Here is a 19,915-nt window from a genome sequence, read left to right as displayed (position 1 = left end):
ATACTTGTTTTTGCAGTAGACTCTGAGGTACATATTTGTTGTTCGTCGTTATTGCTTGGAAAATTTTGAGTCACAGTTATTACAAGAATAACGAGACACTTTGTACACACTTCAATGGGCATATGCTCCTATCGAAAACTGATGCAATCGCACCAAGTTCCGCATCCAAGTAGATGATAAAATATCCGCCCGGAAGTCTAAATCTATGTATTCCATGGTTCCCTAATTTCCCATGGGAATATTTTCCACAATCTTCAGATACGTTATTGTTTCGTTTCTAAGCACTTAGAAGTCGACGGCCCACTAGGCGTCAACCGAGCTTCCTTTTTAATGTAATTTTCTCAGCACCGGCACTCGATTGCCATATTCAGTATAGGAATGTTCAAGAGGATAACGGGAATGAAATTATTGTAAGAGGTCAATTAAGAGCTGCGTTAAAAATTACAGGTTGTCGTTAATGTACCGTCATTATGTGACTCGCCTGTAGCTTTCATCACTCTACGTACAAAGCCTTTTGTTGACACCCTTGACGTTCGTATTGTTTCAGTGATGGTAATTGCCTTTATACTCTCGAAATAAGGCTGTGCATAAATAATTAATGAAGACTTAACTGTAATAAAAACGTTTCTTGCCACACACAACACAACGCTGTATTTCGTTAAAATAAACAGAGTGTGAAAGTAGCAAAGAATTGATAATTCATTATACCGGTGTTATTTTCCTGAACTGAAACCAATTTGAGGAGTATATTAGTCCACGAATCGAACCATATGCTCGGATGTTGCGGCCAGGTTAAGTCAAGTTCCAATTCAACATACTGCGCGCCGTCACCTCGCAGTGCAAGCATAGCTAGTCACCAAATTTAACCCTTAACTGTATCGTGGGTTAATTTATTGCCCCATGCGTCGCTCTTTCGTTTAAATTTCCGTTCCTACTGCAGCGTTGCCACTCCGCTTCTCTATAATCTTAATACCCGCTGCACTTTTGCATTATGTAGGCATATGCGATAATTATTTCCGCAGGTACGTACCACTTCGTGTCGAAATCTACCTCATGACGTTATAAACTTTACATTCCTTACCTTTCATAAAAAATTCTTTTTAATTGTTTTAAGACAGAAGGGAGCAACGTTCGAATATCATCAAATTTTCGAGCTATTGTTGAGACTACTGACTCATTAGATACGCAAGATTCTTTTCAAGGTGCAGTCAGGTTTAGTGACATTGAAACAAAAATATCTACTCGCGAAACTGACCGTGAAATAGAGGACGTTGAAGGGCCAGAAGACGAGAATGTTCGCATAGAAAACCAAGAAGTACTAAGACAGTCGGGCTATTTCTATGGAAAAACTTGTATAAAAAAGAGTAAGAAGATGGTGCACCAAGATTTTATAAAATAAGCCGGCACTGCATTGATCAAAGCAAATATCAAAGAGGGAAATGAATTCCAGAAATTTTTGTAGAAATTCGTAGAGAGCAATGGACGAAGTTCTTTGCAAAAATTTCGAAAATGATACCGGGGTAGATGAATCTGCAGTGCAAGTGCGACCGAGTCACCCTAAAATCAAAGGTATAACGATGCGACAATTCCATTGATAAAAACGTATACCTTGATTGTGATGGCCGAAAATAAGTGGTTGTTTGATTCGTTTACATACCTACTATCATCTTTTATTGAAAGTAACCGTTTATTATTTTTTATGGTTTACTTAATTGATCATCACTTCATGTCAAAAATGTTTCTGAACAAAAAATAAGATGATTTTTGTTTTTTCTTTTTTTTAAGTTAATTCCAAAGGTTCCGTTTAAGAGTTCAATGTTGGTAAGGTCATGTTTCCTGTTTCAATAAAGATTAATTTTTCGTAAATACAAGCATTTCTTTTATTGATTCGTCAACAACATTTTCGAGAAACATAGCAGTTGGTTAGTTTCAGAGGGTTTTGTTTTTGGAGTCGAAAACTATCCCACAAAGTTACTAACGTCAGTCTAAACATCTGGTGTTGTTAAGTGTTAAAGCTATTGATGATGACTTGATGGTAAATGGAATGACGGTACTCGCGAACGAAGTGACGGAATGGGCAAGTCAGTGGATTGCAAATTACAGCAGGTGGTGCGCAGTGTTCAGGAGTGGGACTTGTCATCGCGGTCATCGCGCTTCCCCCCTCCGTATTCTGAAGTGCAGAGTTTTTATTCATTACCCAACTCTCACGCACGTCTAGAAGTGATAGTTCCCGTATTTTGCTAAGAATCTCGTTTAGCCAATTCTAGTACCTGTAGAAAATAGTCTTCGTGGTTTGACACATCTCGAAACTGACCAACTTAATTGCGTAAAAATGGTAATTTGAGAGTCTTTCACGACCATCGTGGAAGGGGAAGAAAGGGAACTTTGAGAAACAATGTTCTTTCCATAGACATGGTCTTGAAGGCGCCTAAATAAATGCGCCGTCACGTATGCGCAAGAGTTTACAAAAAGAATATTACTTGCGATTTTCACGATAAGATGGGCCAGAATTAAAGCAGCCTGAAGTTTATTCAAACGAAACGAAATGTTGTCTGCGATAAATGTTGTTACTTGGAATTGCCGATCAGTGTTTAATTGTTCTACTATGCAAGGCACTGGCGAATAAACGTGTAGCGTTTAACAGCGATCAACTTGTAAGACTACTGTAGTCCGTCAATACCTCCTTCACCTTTTCTCAGGCAGAAACATGACAGTGCTACCACTCGGATAAAGACTTCCGTATACTTCGCCGTGTAATGGGTGAACTTGTTTCGTTTGACCGCTGTTTCGGTTCGGAAGAGGGCGCTTCGGACGACGGCAAAACACAACTGGGTGGTCGCGGCTTATCTAGCGAGGCGTAGCTTCCGCGGGGAATAGAACAGTGACTGCAGACGAGGGGAGTAACCTTGTTCCCAGTGGCATGTGGCACTGGGGAATTGTCATGGACTGCGTCGAGCGATGGCGTCCATCACATCCGCACAATCATGCTGGCAAACCGAGGAAAATGTACAATGGGTCCTGATTTTTGACGGAAGTCTGTAAGTGCCTCTGCTGGCATTGTTTTCCAAACACTTTTTTGGTGACTGGTTTTTGAGAGGCAGGGACCCTATCTACGTTCACTGGGTGTGAAGAAAAGTCCTCTTTCCATGCTTGAAAGAGCAGGATTTCAGGGCTATCACAGACGTACCATCGTTTTGAAACACTAAAGGCATCTTACGTCGTCTTTAATACTGTGCGTTCCTGTGTGGCAGACAGTACATAGTGTACGACTGTCGTCACCACTTTTCAAAGACGGCGAATTATCAGCGCTGCGGAATCGCCGTTCAAATCTAAACGCCCTGGAATGATGTTGGTCGCTAATATCCCTGTACAAGAAAACGCCTTCCTTGTTGCAGGTACGAAACTGGGTAGCGACACGTTTGCGGTATTTACCAGGGAAGCACCTGCTCCCCGACTTTCACATTGTACAAGTAGTAGTTCACAAATTGTCTTTTGAATTGAAGAAGAAATCTATGTGTAGGTGTTCTTTGTGGCGATTTCTCGGATGGGCCCTCTGTAAAGATCACGACAGATTTTTATGCGTTTTTGTGCTTCCTTTCCAGTAAACTGTATATCGGCTACATGCTAAATTGTAAAGTTACCAAATTTCTTTCGGATATTCATTTAACTGCAAGTTGGCGTCAGTAGCACAGTCGTGGTGCTGAGGAGACACTCATATAGCGAGCCCTTCCTGGTTCAACATTCATTTCGACACCAGGCTCGCTCATAAACGTATTCTCCTATAGTAGAGGCCTTGATGTTGAGAGGAACTTCATATTTCCCTCCTTTCATTAGTCTTACCAGAACAGAACGGAGAGCGAATAAGAGCCGAGTATTCGTAAAAAAGTGAACAGTTTAGTGATTGTAAGTAACCCATTCTTAGTGATACTCTTCCATAATCCACCAAGCAACGCTCTTGCAGAGCACATTTTGACGATAAGAGTGAGTCGCTGGCATACATTCTAGACGACAAAGAATAGGTTAGTGCTTAAAAGATCAGAGCAAGTCGATGATTTAATACACGATGAAACGGAATATCTACAGTTCTAATGGAAAAAAAAATCCGTCAGCGGTCGAGTTGTTCTCTTCTCGCTGACCTGGAATTTTTGTACCGCAGGATACTGTGGAACGGCGTTCCACGCGAAGCGAAATCAAAAGCTCCTAAGAAAATAAGCTGTCTGCCTAAGCGGCGTCATACCGAATGACAGCTTCGCAGCTGTTACATACATTATAATTATGTGTAGTATTTATGAACTGCCCATACCTAATCAGCTTGAGAGGCACGTACATTTTGTCGACGGTAAAGCCACCTTGTAATTGTCGTGCGTGTCTGTGTTTCTTCGGAGTTATTCACGACCTTCTGATAGTCAGAAACAAAGTTTTATTTCTGTACTCTTTGTCGGCACGGGCGAGTTCCTAGACATTCTCACTGCGTGTGGATCGCGCAGTCATGACGCGGCGTCAGAAATGACGTAAGCCGCCGTGTCACTGCCTTCGCCATCACCGCTCGCCTCCAACAGTTGTCAAGGTGCTTCCCGTTCACCGCGTGCATGCTTCGTCCGTGGAATGTTTGGATGTCGAGCTTTCGACGAAGCCTCCTCTGACAGAAATACTTGTTTGTAGATGCATAGCGCTGTATCTGCTCTGCGTTTTAAGGAGGCGCATTTTACTTTCACAGCCGTTAAAGTGAGACAAGCGAAGATCTTAACGTATCTTCTCAGGTAGTACGCAACAGAGAGTCCTAAAATAGAATCTTAACCACTCCAAAACACTTTCGAAAAGTACGTAACTTTATTTTATTTCAAATGGTTCAAATGGCTCTGAGCACTATGGGACTTAACATCAGAGGTTATCAGTCCCCTAGAACTTAGAACTACTTAAACCTAACTAACCTAAGGACATCACACACATCCATGCACGACGCAGGATTAGAACCTGCGACCGTACCAGTCGCGTGGTTCCAGACTGTAGCGTCTAGAACCGCTCGGCCCGGCCGGCATTTTATTTAGAGGAGGAACAAAATAGTGCTTAGTTAGCCTCGTCGACATTGTCATAATTAAAGACTGAGCACTGTGTAATTGGGAGAGCTCTTGCAGGGACACGTCCAAAGCTTTATTATAGGAACCTTCCTGGTATTCGTCTAAAGGAATTTACGAAAATGAGGGAAAATTTCAGTTCGGACGACTGGATACGGATTTCCTGTCCTCGGGAATATGAATCCACTGCCTTAAACCATTGCGCCACAATACAGGGGAATGGATAGAAAGTTCAGTGTAGACTGCATCCGGCGACAAGAAGATAGACGCGATGCGGAAGAAAGCTCGTCTTAAAGATTTCTGTTTCGGTCGCGTACATTTCGTACATCAGAAAAGTATATTTTAAGTATCTCTTCACAAATCTGCATTCTTCTTTCTCGGAAGAAAGCGAAACCCTTCTTAGAGCGGACCTAATGTAAAACTGTGCATCTCCAAGCAATCCAGTTGAGTACACTGTTGAAGTAACAGGGATTAATGTCTGTTTGGTTAAATTACATGCGGTTGCTATTTTGTAATTTGTATTCATGCTTATCAATCATCATCGGTCTGCACATCTTAACATACCTGGTATTTTGACCATAATTAGATTTTTTTCATTAATCGCAGCAGTCGGCCGTTGTGGCCGAGCGGTTCCTAGGCGCTTCAGTCCGGAACCGCGCTGCTGCTACGATCGCAGGTTCGAATCCTACCTCGGGCATGGATGTGTGTGATGTCCTTAGTTTAGTTAGGTTTAAGTAGTTCTAAGTCCAGGGGACTGATGACCTCAGATGTTAAGTCCCATAGTGCTTAGAGCCATTTGAACCATTAACTGCAGCATTCATTCGATCGTCAGAACGAAAGCACATCCAGTGGAAAGCATATAACGTTCTTACTACAGTTATCAATTTACATTTAACTCTTGTATACACTGAGCTGACAAGTCACTGGATAGCAATATGCACAATTACAAATAAATGTAGCACTGCGTACACAACATATAAAAGGACAATGCGCTGGCGGGCTATCGTTTGTACTCAAGTGATTCACATGAAAAGTGTCCGACGTAATTATGGCCGTAAACGAGGACGCCTTTCAACGCGGAATGTTAGTTGGAGCTATATGCGTGGAACATTCCATTTTGGAAATCGTTACGGAATTCAGTACTTCAGGAACCACAGTGTCAAGAGGGCGCCGAAAGTAGCAACTTTCTAGCATCACCCCTCACCACGGACGACGCAGTGGCCGTCGGCCTGCACTTAACGACCGAGAGTAATTGGATACAGTTGTCAGTGCTAATAGACAAGCAACACTGTATGAAATGAGCGCAGAAATCAATGTGGGGCGTACGACGAACGTACCTTGAGGACAGTGGGGCTAAATCTGGCGTTAATGGGCTATGGCAGCACACGACCGACGTGATTGCCTTTGCTAACAGCACAACACCGCCTGTATCGCCTCTCCTGGCTCGTAACCGTATCGCTTGGACGTTAGACGACTAGAAAACCGTGGCCTGATCAGCTGAGTCCCGATTCCATTTGGTAAGAGCTGAATGTGGAGTTTAGTGTATGGCGTAGACCACACAAGGCCGTGGACCAAAGTTGTCAAAAAGACACTGTGCTAGGTGGTAGTGACTCCATAATGGTGTGGGTGTGTTTACACGGAATAGTTTGGATCCTCGGTTCCAACTGAACTGATCATTGACTGAAAGTCTTTGTGTTCGGCTACTATGAGACCATTTGCAGCCATGGACTCCCATGTTCCTGAAAACGATCGAATTTTTATGGCTGTTAATGTACCATTGTCACCGGGCCAGAATTGTCGGCGATTGGTTTGAAGAACATTCCAGACAGTTACAGCGAATGATTTAGTCGCACAGGTCGCCCGACATGAATCCCATCAAGCATTTATGGGACATAATCGAAAGGTCAGCTCGTGCACAAAATCGTGAACCGGCAACATTTCCGCAGTTATGAACGCCGATAGAGGCAGCATGGCTCAATGTTTCTGCAGGGGGTTTGCAAAGATTTGCAGATACCATGTTACTTCGAATTATAGCACTAGACCGGGCGAAAGGAGGTCCGACACGAGATGAGTAGGTATCGTTTGACTTCTGTCAGCTCTGTGTAGTTTTCAAACATACACTTCTAAAATAGCATTTATTACCCAAGACTAGTGAAGACGCGCCCACTGTGAAATGTCAGTACACTTAGCTGGCTCAATTAACGCATTGCTTTCATTATGATTTATACAAGCTGCTTACATTGTGATACGTGAAAGTGATGTTTTAGAATGCCACGCAATAGCTAAGCGCATTTGAAGTTGCCAGTTCGCAGCAAGACGAAATGAACGCTTTTACTGATAAATGCAAAGATCAGTTAAACTTTGTATGAAGTTCATTGAGTGTATTTAAAAATGTAAAACACTGTTCAGTAGCGATAGTCTTTTTCACGTGCGTGTTAGGAAGGGCGTGAGGGAATAGAAAAATATCGCTGTATAAAAAGCTGTCAATCCTAAAAAAATGTTGAAACATCACGAATGTCGAAATTACTTTCTCTGAGGCTCGTTGGCACTCCAGGCAAAACATAAGTGTTTCACGTATCCTTGCCGTTTAGTAAACGAAGCTCGCATTTAGAGAAAAAAAAATTCTTTTGAACCAATGAAATAATTACCTGTTGTGGTTCAGTTTTATGTGACACTTGAGGAAGGTTTCCTTCTTTGTGGCCAGAATTCCATGCGTTGGAATCTGTCCTTAGCCGCGTCTGTCACCCCCGAGTTCCACATTAGGCGCCAACGCTATTGACAGAGCGCCAGCTATACAGATACAACAGCGGCGCTGATTACAGCTGTCACGAGAGTTATCACTGTTTCCTCAGCTCGGCGCCGGCGTGTATTCCTGGCGCCTGAATACACGCATTCAGGGCGGCGATTAAACCACAGCTGAACTACTGGCCGATCTGTAAACACACGCCTGTCCAATGAGCGCCAGAGACTTCCAGTTCGTTAGACCAGTAAACAAAGTTCGCTAACTGCGAGCCATCAACGTGTGCCGCAATTCTCCGCTGACATCATCACTATTGAATGTATCTGCTGCAAGCGTCATGAGCAATAAACATTATCACACTAGTTGCTCATGCGCACAACTCGTGCACCTATGGGTTGTGTACTGATCAGCACGTGTCTGAAAGATTGGCAAACTGGGCCACTGCAAGGTTAAATTTAATGTGGATCGCATAAATACACAAAAAGGTGCAGTAGCGGTTACCTAAATGATCAGCGATTAGTGTCTGGAAACAGCGTCAATCATATGTTGCCGTATATCTCTGTAGCGCTTTAAGGCGGAGCGACAGCGTAAATCTAATAGTGGGGAAGGCAAATTACGAAGTGAGATTTATTGAAAAAAATTTAAGGAAGTGTAATTCATCACGGAGGTAGCAGTTTGCAAAGCTCTTTTGTTTGTTTACCATTGTTCGGCGGCCTGGGAATGACTCTCACAAAGTCGTATGAGTGAGAGAGAGAGAGAGAGAGAGAGAGAGAGAGAGAGAGAGAGAGAGAGAGAGAGAAAGAGAGAGAGAGAGAGGGGGGGGGGTCATGGAAAGAAGAGCTGCACGCTGCCCATGGAAATGCTTATAATGATCAACAAAACGCAGTAGGAGACGTTTCAAGAAATTCTGGAAGCACACGTTCCTAAACGAGTCGAGCAGAATATTATTTCTTCCAACATGCACGATCCATAATCTGCAAATCTGTAAAATTTGAGAAATTCCCGCTTATCACCAGGTTTCTTCTTGTACACTGTGTAAAAGGAATGGCGAGAAATAATACTGCAATACTACGTATACCACTACCACACATTGTACACTAGCTTAATGAGTACATATGTAGGTGTAGAGCCTGCACTGTATACCTTCCTCCTATGTATAGGCCATGAATTCATATTGGAATGTAACACCGTGTTTGTCAGACAGTTGTTCTTACCTTGAAGTGATACAGCGAACTTAAAGATCATTTAACCCGCGAATACTACGCCAAAATTTTTCGACTTGAAGTTTGTTATCGACTTAAAGAGCATTGTGAATACTTATAAATGTACACTATTTCGTATATTTTACCCGCGGTGTATATGGCAATTTCTTAGTGTTTGTAAGCTTTCGTCCAAGATACGTTGCACACATACCTCACATTTCGTTGCACATTGCAATTAAAGGTCAGTACAAAACATAATCTTTAAGGGCTTGTACTGTGGACAGATATTTTACAGATTCAAATAGGAAAGTTACGGTAACAAATGTAAAATGGTCCGCCTCCGTAGCCGTGCGGTCAGCGCGGCGGATTCCTTAACCATAGGGACCCAGATTCGATTCTCGGCCGAGTCGGAGATTTTCTCCGCTTAGTGAATGGGTTTTGTGTTCTCCTTAATTCAGTATCGTCATAATTGACATCCCGCTATTGAGCTGTATAAGCACATCTGGAAAGCCAGCAAATTGAAAAACAATATGTGTATACATCACACTTACCTATGTCTAGCATTCGCCACCAATTACAACCACTCCGAGTATGTGAAACGCATTTACAAACACCTTGTGTTTATACTGCCTCTTACGTGTCGCAATGACTTGTAGTTCAATCGATTCTGCTAAAAAAAAAAAAAGTGGTTCAAATGGCTCTGGGCACTATGGGACTTAACATGTGAGGTAATGAGTCCCCTAGAACTTAGAACTACTTAAACCTAACTAACCTAAGGTTAGAGTGAAGCGCCTACAACCGCTCGGCCACAGCAGCCGGCTGATTCTGCATCAAAACCCAGAAATTTACAGGAGGGAAGAAGCACAATTTCTCTAAGGTTTCCAGTGTATACCCGTATTTACTCCTAGGTTATTGTGGGCGAAGTGGCATAGTGTTTAAGACACGGAACACTCATTCAGGAGTGGCAACTATGTTTCAAGCTATTTGATTTAGCTTTCGCATTGCTTCTCTAAATACTGGGGCGAATAAAAGATCCAGCAGCGAGACAAGTAATTTTCACGCTTACGCTCGTCAAATTGTAGTAGTATTCGATCTCGAACGAAACTCCAACCCACTCTGCCTATACTACTACTTTCATTCGACGTTAAACACGTATACTACTACGGTTTGATCATGTAGCTTACACATCTACCAATTTGTCAACACGCAGCTCTTCTTGTACCACATGCAAATGTTATAAACACACACACACACACACACACACACACACACACACACACACACACACACAGTTCACTCTCTTACAAAGAAGAACAAAAGCATGAGACATATAAGTGCTCCCACATCTCGTGCTTATTTTCAATGAGGATCCCATGGTGCACTGTCCATACTACTTTGGTTATACAGAGAGTGACGGGTGTAACTGCAGATAATTTTATTGGCAGAGGACGCTGCACTGAACAATATTACATCAGTATTTACGTCATTCACAAACTAATAATAATAATAACAGCTATTTCAAATTGTATGTTCTATAGTTAGATAATACCTCTAAGCACATTTGGCTAGAGCAAACCATTAATGCATTATTTACTCCGAACAGCAGGTCAGGTGTTGAAACATTGACGCAAAACGTGTAGTCCATAGTTACAGGCGTAGTCCACTTAGTGGTGCAGATGGCTGTGTGGACAGGTAAGACCATGCAGAAAACATCAGAACATAAAGTTTGTGATGTATTTGTGGGAGGATTGTTAGATGCGGAAAAATATAATCAACATACTGATGTGTGTACATATCAAGGTACCACATATGAAATTATCTGCACATGCACCAGTTACATCGTGTTTATTTGATACAGTGTGTACGCTGGATACTTCGCAGGTATTACTTGAAATGTGGCTAGCCATTACGAAATAAGACTAACTTAGTTAAGAATAAAGCTGCGTATATGTAAATAAAAACGCTTTTATTCTTCGCAGAATTTTCATACATGTGCACTATAGTATCTTCGATGTTAATATTGACAGCAGTGAATGTGTGGCAGAAGAATAATCGATCACAAATGTCCTGTAGACATCTGGCGCTTTACCAGTGCATGTTTTAGAGAGTGGCTGTCTAAGAAGAAAAAAAATCTATTTTAAAGTAAATAATTTCTTATTTTTGTTATAAGCATAGTAGTTCAGATACTTCAGACTCGGCTGTTTATGTAATCAGACTAATTCACGCCAGTGAAATTATTAATCGTTAGTGTGAGAGATTAAAACGTGTTTAATTGATGGTGTGTTTTTACTCCAGTATGACAGACCAGCAGCGGACGTCACAGACAGAAATTATTGACTTTGATTTTTTTAGTATAACGCAACCTGGAGACGCTTCTAGTGGGTTATCTGGTGGGCCAGCCCAATTCGTGAACCGCGTCCGCTATGAGATAGCGTAGCGCCTGTGGCACGTCGTAACAGCTTCTGTCGTCAGTAAAGCTTCTCTGAGGAGAGAGCGCCTCATGGAATCTTAAAGTAGTATTCTGTGGTAATGTTCCGTACTCCTGCATGACTGTTCTACTGTTTCTGGTTCTGTGATTACGCCGTTCATGAGATCCTTCTAATGAGTGTTTCTGAAGTCACATTTTCGCTTTATCTACTGTATTTGGCGCTCACTAACTATTAATATCATAGTTTAGCAAAACATTACCCGGCTAACTGAAGTGTTTCGTTTTCTTAGTATGGATACTGTAAAAGTTTTATACAGAGGACAAGGCAGGTGAATACCATACACTTAGTGATTCTATCCCATTGGGCTTCATAGTAGTGACAACCGTGGTAGCTCCATCATCTTATTATTTGACGTGTTTGCGTAGTATATTAATGAAAGGAAGGAAGATTGTGGTTTAACTTCTTCAGAGAATTAGTACATTAAGATTCGTTGTTGTTAGGATGATTACGTTCAGAGAATTTTTGTGGGTGAAACCATAATCATTAATTCCCTCAGGTTTTTCGTATATTCTAAGTCAGCATTTCCAAGTAGGCGAAATTGTCAAGACTTCATAACATCCGTTACATCCACAGTCTTGAACTGTTAAACTTTGTCTCGTCACATACAGAACAAATGACCTTGACCACATCATAATAGGTTTTCAGTTTTGACACGATAGCACAGTTGCCTGAGCAATACCTGACAGGCGTAGGTTTAGTGTTAACATGGAATATCGTGGAAAGCAAGATTCGGAGTTGACAGAAGAATAACAGCAAACGAACTAATACGTGGTTTGCAGTGAGAGTCGTAAAGACTGCAGTTTTCGTTCGTCTAGTCTCAACGATGTGAGTTTCTTTTGCTCACTTGAAGCGTTCCCTCTTCACTGGCAGGACACACGTGCTGACACTGAAGGACGTCGATGTAGTACTTGGTGCCGGTGAAAATGTATAATTTTTTTCCCATATTGATGACACGAAGCATCTGAATTAACGATGCATCGGTGAATCTTAAATGATGCACACCAGACATGAGAAGTACATTTGTGAGGTATACCATTTCCGCTTAACCAGTTAACGATAATAGGGTTGCATTTATGTTACGCGTAGCCACATGGATGAAGCAACAGGAAGTGTACAGGACAGTTGTCAACAGCTTGTTCTTCACATTGGGAGTGTACTTCTTCATAACAGCCAGAATTCGGGCGGTGAAGATCGCTGATATGGTTCCACACGCTCTTGTCCAACACAGAGAACGTGCCACTGTGATTCGGCCTTACGAGAGATCGCGATGCTGGTTACTGACGGCTGTTCGTTCTCGGCCTAACGCATCATTGAACGCGAATATTGGAACTCCATATCGCTAGCACCCGGCCATTAACATGAACTATCGAAGCCAAGACCGTTTGGCTAGCCAGTGTGGCCGAGCGGTTCTAGGCGCTTCAGTCTGGAACCGCGCGACCGCTACGGTCGCAAGTTCGAATCCTGGCTAGGGCATGGATGTGTGTGATGTCCTTAGGTTAGTTAGGTTTAAGAAGTTCTATGTTCTAGGGGACTGATGACCTCAGCTGTTAAGTCCCACAGTGCTCAGAGCCATTTAAGCCAAGACCGTTTGTTGGGCTTCGAGTAGTTCTTCAATTGTCTTCACGACGCTGCGTGAATCAAGGGTTCGTTTCTGGGCGGGTGGGGAGATTGGGGTGGGAGGGGGTTCCATTTTGTTGTTGTCTACCCCTCTCTCTTGACGTTACTCCTTGTTTTAACACAACACAGATGCCCGGGATTTTAAAGACAATAGCAGATATATAAAATGTTTCAATATTATAATAATTTGTTTGTATCAGTGGTTAGTACATTTTACCGTAACGTGCAAGAAATTTCAGATCAGGGAAAAAGTATTCGTACGAAAATTTGAAGAGTGCCGGCAGATATATAATGCATTTTATTTAAGAGCTGTAATACCCACGCACTTTCACAAATCCGTAGACGTCATTATTACATAATAAAATCGAAGCCTGCACTCAACATTATGCATATTCTGCCACAACTGTGAACATAAGTGTGCAGACTGTCGACGCGAGACTGTAAATGGCGATGCTGCTTCTTCCAGTCTCTTTTGCGTAGTCAAGATGTCACTCTTCTCGTTAGTTTATTTCTTAGTGAAGGGTTTATCCCTTTTTGTGTTCCCTCACTCCACATTCTATTGTTCGCCGATTGTATACCGGGACTCAGGAACCATGTCCGGTTTGTTTTTGACAACAGGTAGTCAGCCTTTGCCTGTACAGGCAGTCAGGCTGCAAGCCCATCGACTTGAACAGTCCCTCAAGCAAGTGTCCCTGCTAAACGTAGCCGGTGATTTCAAGGAATTCCTTGGCATTTTGCAGACTCTTCCTTTTTCTGGCTTCTTTCTTCTCCGAACATGAGCTGAGGAATTTAGAAACTGGCGTAGGTAGGAATGTAAATGCGTTGACTAAAATAATGTTTTGTGGTGATGGGGGGAGGGGCGGGTTATGCCGCCTCCCCCTTCGAGATGATGATTTGTTTTTCCATCAAGCAAAAATCTTTGGGAATAGGTACTGCCCCGCTAAACATACATTAACAAAAATGTCGGGTGCTATAATTTGGACGTGTGATGAGGTGCGCCCTGTCGCCTTACCTGGAGGGATAGCGCGGAGTGCCGGTAGGGGATCCACGACTGCGCAGCGGCGATCCCCACGCTGCCGCCAGACACCTGCTGCTGCTGTTGCTGGTGGTGGTGGTGCCCGTGAGTCGCCGTCGCCGCAGAAGCCGCCGTCCCGGCAGAGGCCGCCGGCGCTGCGGACGCCGCGCCTTCGGCCGCGACCGCGACCTCGAGCAGAGCTGCGAGCAACAGTGGGCCGAACGCGGCCAGCCACATGGTGGTGCGGCCGACTCACCGACTCCCTCACTGACTGAGTGCCCGGCTGACGGGCCGCCGCAGACTGGTGTGGCCTTGCTGCCAGCAGCCGCGGCGCCCGGAGGAGGTCCAGCGGGCTTCTGCCTGCCCCCACCACGCACCACCACACCCCACCAGACACCAGCCGCACAGCTGAGCCAGTTGGTCCAGCCGGGCGGCCGGCGAAGGCTGCGCCGTGCGCCTCGAGCCATCTCACTCTGCTGACACTTGACGCTTCCTCCACTTGGTGCTCGGCTGTCACTACTGGCTCGACCAAACACTTCCCTACCGCGCCTACTTTGACCTACCTCGTAACGGGTGACTTATCCCCTGACTCTTCACTTGCTTTTACAGAACAGTCTGTTATACTGAATGTAATGGTTCAAATGGGACTTAACATCTGAGGTCTTCAGTCCCCTAGAACTTAAAACTACTTAAACCTAACTAACCTAAGGACACCACACACATCCATGCCCAAGGCAGGATTCGAACCTGCCGCCGTAGCGGTCGCTCTGTTCCAGACTGAAGCGCCTAGAACCGCTCGGCCACACCGGCCGCCCAGTCTGTTACACTGAATCTGATCAGAAGAAAGTGAACTTACCCGATGAACTGAAATGATCGTATGGCATTATTGGCCGGGAGACAATGTGTAGGCAGTTCACTTCCTGGACTGTCGTCCTGCATTGGTACATTTAAGTTTTGAATGTTGAACGGACAGTGCGTGAGGGCTCATTGCTCTCGCTTTACTTCCACTCCAAAACAACATGTTACATCCCTAATACTTCAGAAACTGTACAAGGCGCTGTTATACTTCACAAAGTGTACATGGTGTCCGCGAGCTGCGTCCCTTCGCTGTTCGAGGCATACGTTTGCTAACTGCTAAGTCTACACCTACATATCTACATCCATACACCGCAAGCCACCATACAGGACGTGGCAGAGTGTACCATATACCACTACTTTTCATTTCTCGAATTGAGCGAGGGAAAATTGACTGTCTACATGCCTCTGTACGAGCCTAATTTCTCTGCTCTTAGGTTCCTTAGGCGAAATGTGTGTTGGCGGCAGTAAAATCGTTGGGCAGTCAGCTTCAAATGCCGATTTTCTAAATTATCTCAATAGTGCGTATTCCTCGAAAAGAACGTAGCCTCCCTCCAGGTATTGCCATTTCAGTTTCTGAAGGATCTCCGTAATAATGCGTGTTGCTCGAACCTCCCGGTGACAAATATAGCAGCCCGCCTCTGAATTGCTTTGGCGTCTGGTGCGGTTCCCAAATATTCGAGCGGTACTCAAGAGTAGGTCATCCAATATACTGAACTCGGCCATTCGCCGTACCTTACCACACTCCCCCGCTTGTTCCATTTCATATAGATTTGCAACGTTTCGCCTAGATATTGGAACGACGTAACTGTCAAACAGATTTTTTTAAATTTTAATCCGCGTTAACCCATATTTCAATTGGAGCTAGCTGCTATGAATCACGCAAACTAGAAATTTTGTCTTTCATCGAGTATCATCCTACAGCCACCCAACGAAGACATCTTCCCGTACGCCACAGCTACAACAGCGAACAAACGCCACTTCTCGCGTCCTCTCAATGAGGTGCTTGCCTGGCTGCGACGCATCTGCTCGTTGCATATTTGTCCAGGTAACTCCCTCGTCCGATCACTGCAGCTCCTCAACAGAACCTGTCTCCCCCGGAACAAAGGTACGGGTAGGCGCTCGTTAATACAGTTGCGAGATTCCCAGACAGGGACCAGCTAATACTTGAAAAGCTGACGCGTCCAGTTTGCTAACAGGCGCTAGGAATGGCAAATTGAGTTAGAGGAACTCGGCACCCTGTCCGGGCTTGTTCGGCCGCCTGGTTAAAGTCTTTCTTCTCGACGTTACTTCGGCGACTTGCGTGTTGAAGAAGATTAAATGAAATCATTAGGGCGACGCATACGCGCTGTCCCCGAGGGAACAAAATCGGCGCGGCCGAGAACCGAGCCCGGGACTCCATGATGTAGAGGCACCTGGCCGAGCACAAGACCACGAGCTACGGATACGACCTGGGAAGTGTTGGTAGCTGCTGCGCGGAACGTATGAATATCCCCTGTAGTCGCAACATAAAAACCCCAAATTGACCGGTTTGGAGAGCAAGTATCTCCTCTATAATATTAAACCTCGATTCCGCAAACAGCTCGCTGTTCCTCCATGAGATCCAGGGCACTGTCTAGAACGACGCTTAAGTTGCTGAATTGTTCCTTGACTTCCGGAAGCCATTCGACAGTGTTCGGCAATGTTGGCTGGCTCTGAGCACTATGGGACTCAACTGCTGTGGTCATTAGTCCTCTAGAACTTAGAACTACTTAAACCTAACTAACCTAAGGACATCACACACAGCCATGCCCGAGGCAGGATTCGAACCTGCGACCGTAGCAGTCGCACGGTTCCCGACTGCGCGCTTAGAACCGCGAGACCACGGCGGCCGGCTTCGGCAATGTTGTTTAGTGAAAAAATACCATACCAACTGGCCGACTTTCGAAGCAGATGTATAACAAACAGTACACAACACCAAGCGTGAATCCGAAGCCGGAGGAGGGCGAACTAAGTCATGGGGTTCATGACGCCCCTCCACCTAACAATATTTAAGTAAAAGCATTTTTTGCCTACATTAATTTCCAGATTTTTCGAAAAAGACATGAAATTCTGAAGTTTCGTTTAGCACAAGATTCTGTCCATTTGCGTTCCAAGTGGTTTGTTTTGCAGGCTGACTGGCTACGTAAAGCATTTCAGCCAGGAAAACTCGCCCATTCACCGGCTCGTGACCATACCTGCAGCCAACAATACACCCACACGCTTCATGACATGGGAAAACCACACACACACACACACACACACACACACTCACTCTACAGGAAGTTGAGGGAAAGCAAGAAAGAAAAGGAAAGATAATCCATTAGGAAAATTTAATAGAAAGGATGACTTTTACCGAACCTAGTTGCAAAAGACGGAAAGATACAGCATACACAGGGTGTCTCAGGTTGGAATGGTGAGTATTCTGGGATATTACAGGAACGATCGTCTGTAACAAACTTCATTTGGACATAGGCCTTATTCTGAATTGTTTCCGAGATAGAAAACATTTAATGTATATTCAATACAGAAAAAATGATTTTTAAATAGGAATTTTACGGGCCCATTCGACAGAACAGTCTTATTAGTCCACTGCGGTAGTTGTTTATCGACATGTATTGGCAAGGTCAGTCAGACACACATAATAATAATCTGCACTATACTGGTAGTAATCAGCGCAGACGAAGGCGGTGCTGTCGTTGCTAGAATACTGGATATTCTTGATGTTGAGCTGTCGCTATTAATACATGTAGATAAAGCGAGTATCGCGCTAGACAAATCTGGGACCTCTTTATCGAATGCCCGCATAAAATTCTGCTTTAGAAGTCATTTTTGTCTATTGAATAACACAAAAAAGAGTCACAATGTACATTAAATGTGTTTTATCTCGGAAACCATTTGGAATGTGGCATACGACCATATGAAGTCTTTTTTCTTCGAGTGATCGTTCCTGTTATATCTCAGAATATTGACCATTCCTCCTGGGGGCTTCCTGTGTACAGTCGCGTAGGCGAAGCCTGCAGAGCTGCATTCAGAATCTTAGAACAAAGTGAAATGCTGGTAACTGTAGGCCCTCAGTTCGAAATTGTTGTGATTTCCCTAGATCACTCCAGGCAAATACCGGGATGGTTCCTCCGAAAGGGCACGGCCGACTTCCTTCCCTAATCCGATGAGACCGAAGACCACGCTGTCTGGTCTCCTTCCCCAAACAACCAAACCCAAACCTTCGATATTGTTCCGTATAAATTACGAAATTGTCGCAATTGTGGAAGTCTGTTGTTGCAGTTCTTCAGACCGTTACAAGCCACATCCTTGATGTAGTTATTTGAAGTGCAATTTCCTGCAAGTTGCACTAAGCACTGATGTAAGCAAATGGTATAAAATGTTTTAATATAATAATAGTGATAATAATAATAGTAGTTTTTAAATCTTTGGCATCTGTGGCTTGTTAAAAATGAGCTTGAGGGCATGTTATCTTTGATTCAGGGGAAGGGAGGAGGAGGAGGGGGTGGGGCGGGCGGGGAAAAACAAACTGTAACCACCCCTACGATCTCCTATATCTGAGCGTACTCAACACGTCGTTCTTAGCTGGGCGAAATCGACAGGCGCTTCAGTCTGGAACCGCGCGACCGCTACGGTTGCAGGTTCGAATCCTGCCTCGAGCATGGCTGTGTGTGATGTCCTTAGGTTAGTTAGGTTTAAGTAGTTCTAAGTTCTAGGGGACTGATAACCTCAGCTGCTAAGTCCCATAGTGCTCAGAGCCACTTGAACCATTTTCACTTTGACGACATTTTGATAGGTCACAGACGTAATAGGTGTTTCTGTTTACATGTACGTATCTTCTCAGATTGCTTGCTGCAGTATCCCACGTGATAGTTACCACACAGTCCTGCCTCCTGAGAGGTTATCAGTGTTGCACAAATGTTTTTTAAAAAAGCATATATTGTACAGATTCGGCACGCAAGTCGCCTAAGTGGCGCCAACTTAAGTCTTACACCAGACGACCGGTCTACCTGACTAGAGGCCCTAACCACACGCACATTTCACATTTCTTTTCATTGTACAGAATACACTTAAGGTTAAAGGATACATGATTCCAGTGTCATCAATACATAAGAATTTTTCGTTAGTAAATTGAGTGCAGACGGACAGTAACGGCTGCTTCCGCATGACACAGTATTGGCGCCAAAAGATTCTGAATTAATCGAGACACAGTGGTTCATAGGTGGAGATGGGCAATAGTGCTTGGCTAACGAATCCATCGCTCATTCATTTCGCGAGATATCAGGGGACGATTAATTCATTATCATGCGATGCTTATAGCGGGTATCGGTTACAATCTGATTATTATTATAGCGTCCTCCATGTCGATGCCGTTGTTGACCTTTTTGTTATGGCATCATTAGATGTTACTGGTAATTTGTAGTATGTTTCCGTACGTGTCTTCATATTTTTCCGCAGTTCTTATTTAATGATGCTCGCGTTCAACTTGAAGTAATAGTGGTCGCTGTCATCGTAGCGGTTCTGTATTACGTAAGTCAGTGTGTATCTTTATTATAATCCACGTCATGCGTTTTTAGTTCGTGGATTTCACAGCTTCTCCGGAAAAATAAGTTTCTATTACGACGCTATAATTCGTATTTTTTCTGTCCACAGTCGCCAGTTTGCGACGCAGATATGCAGATACTCTGACGGTGTATCCGCACATGAACCGGCGAATGAGGGTAACCACCTGCCCGTAAATGTCGCACGGTTATGTGAAGCCGAGACGAATTTTGTTCAGTTTCGTGTAACACAAAGCAATTAACGGTAGTTTTGCCAGGAGGCCATGATTTATAGCAGGCTTCATGTTCTGTACTGTTGTTCAGTCCCATCGCTTCGTGCTGTCAGCTGTCTTCGCAAAG

At 44.0% G+C, this 19,915-nt stretch overlaps 2 protein-coding genes across 2 annotated transcripts in view; one reads left to right on the top strand and one right to left on the bottom strand.

Annotated features, from left to right (window-relative positions):
* Window positions 1-14,532, bottom strand: part of LOC126284774 (uncharacterized) — a 227,625-nt gene extending 213,093 nt beyond the window's left edge. Inside the window, exon 1 of the mRNA XM_049983935.1 lies at window positions 14,136-14,532. Within this exon, the coding sequence (XP_049839892.1) occupies window positions 14,136-14,375 (240 nt within the window). The 5' untranslated portion in view covers window positions 14,376-14,532. The remainder of the gene's footprint in view (window positions 1-14,135) is intronic.
* Window positions 1-19,915, top strand: part of LOC126284775 (uncharacterized) — a 652,584-nt gene that overhangs the window by 254,623 nt on the left and 378,046 nt on the right. The window lies entirely within an intron of this gene.

The sequence above is a fragment of the Schistocerca gregaria genome, chromosome 8, assembly GCF_023897955.1.
Source record: "Schistocerca gregaria isolate iqSchGreg1 chromosome 8, iqSchGreg1.2, whole genome shotgun sequence".
NCBI lineage: Eukaryota > Metazoa > Arthropoda > Insecta > Orthoptera > Acrididae > Schistocerca > Schistocerca gregaria.
The sequence above is the reverse complement of the archived record's forward strand: the minus strand, read 5'-3'. Positions and strand labels throughout refer to the sequence as shown.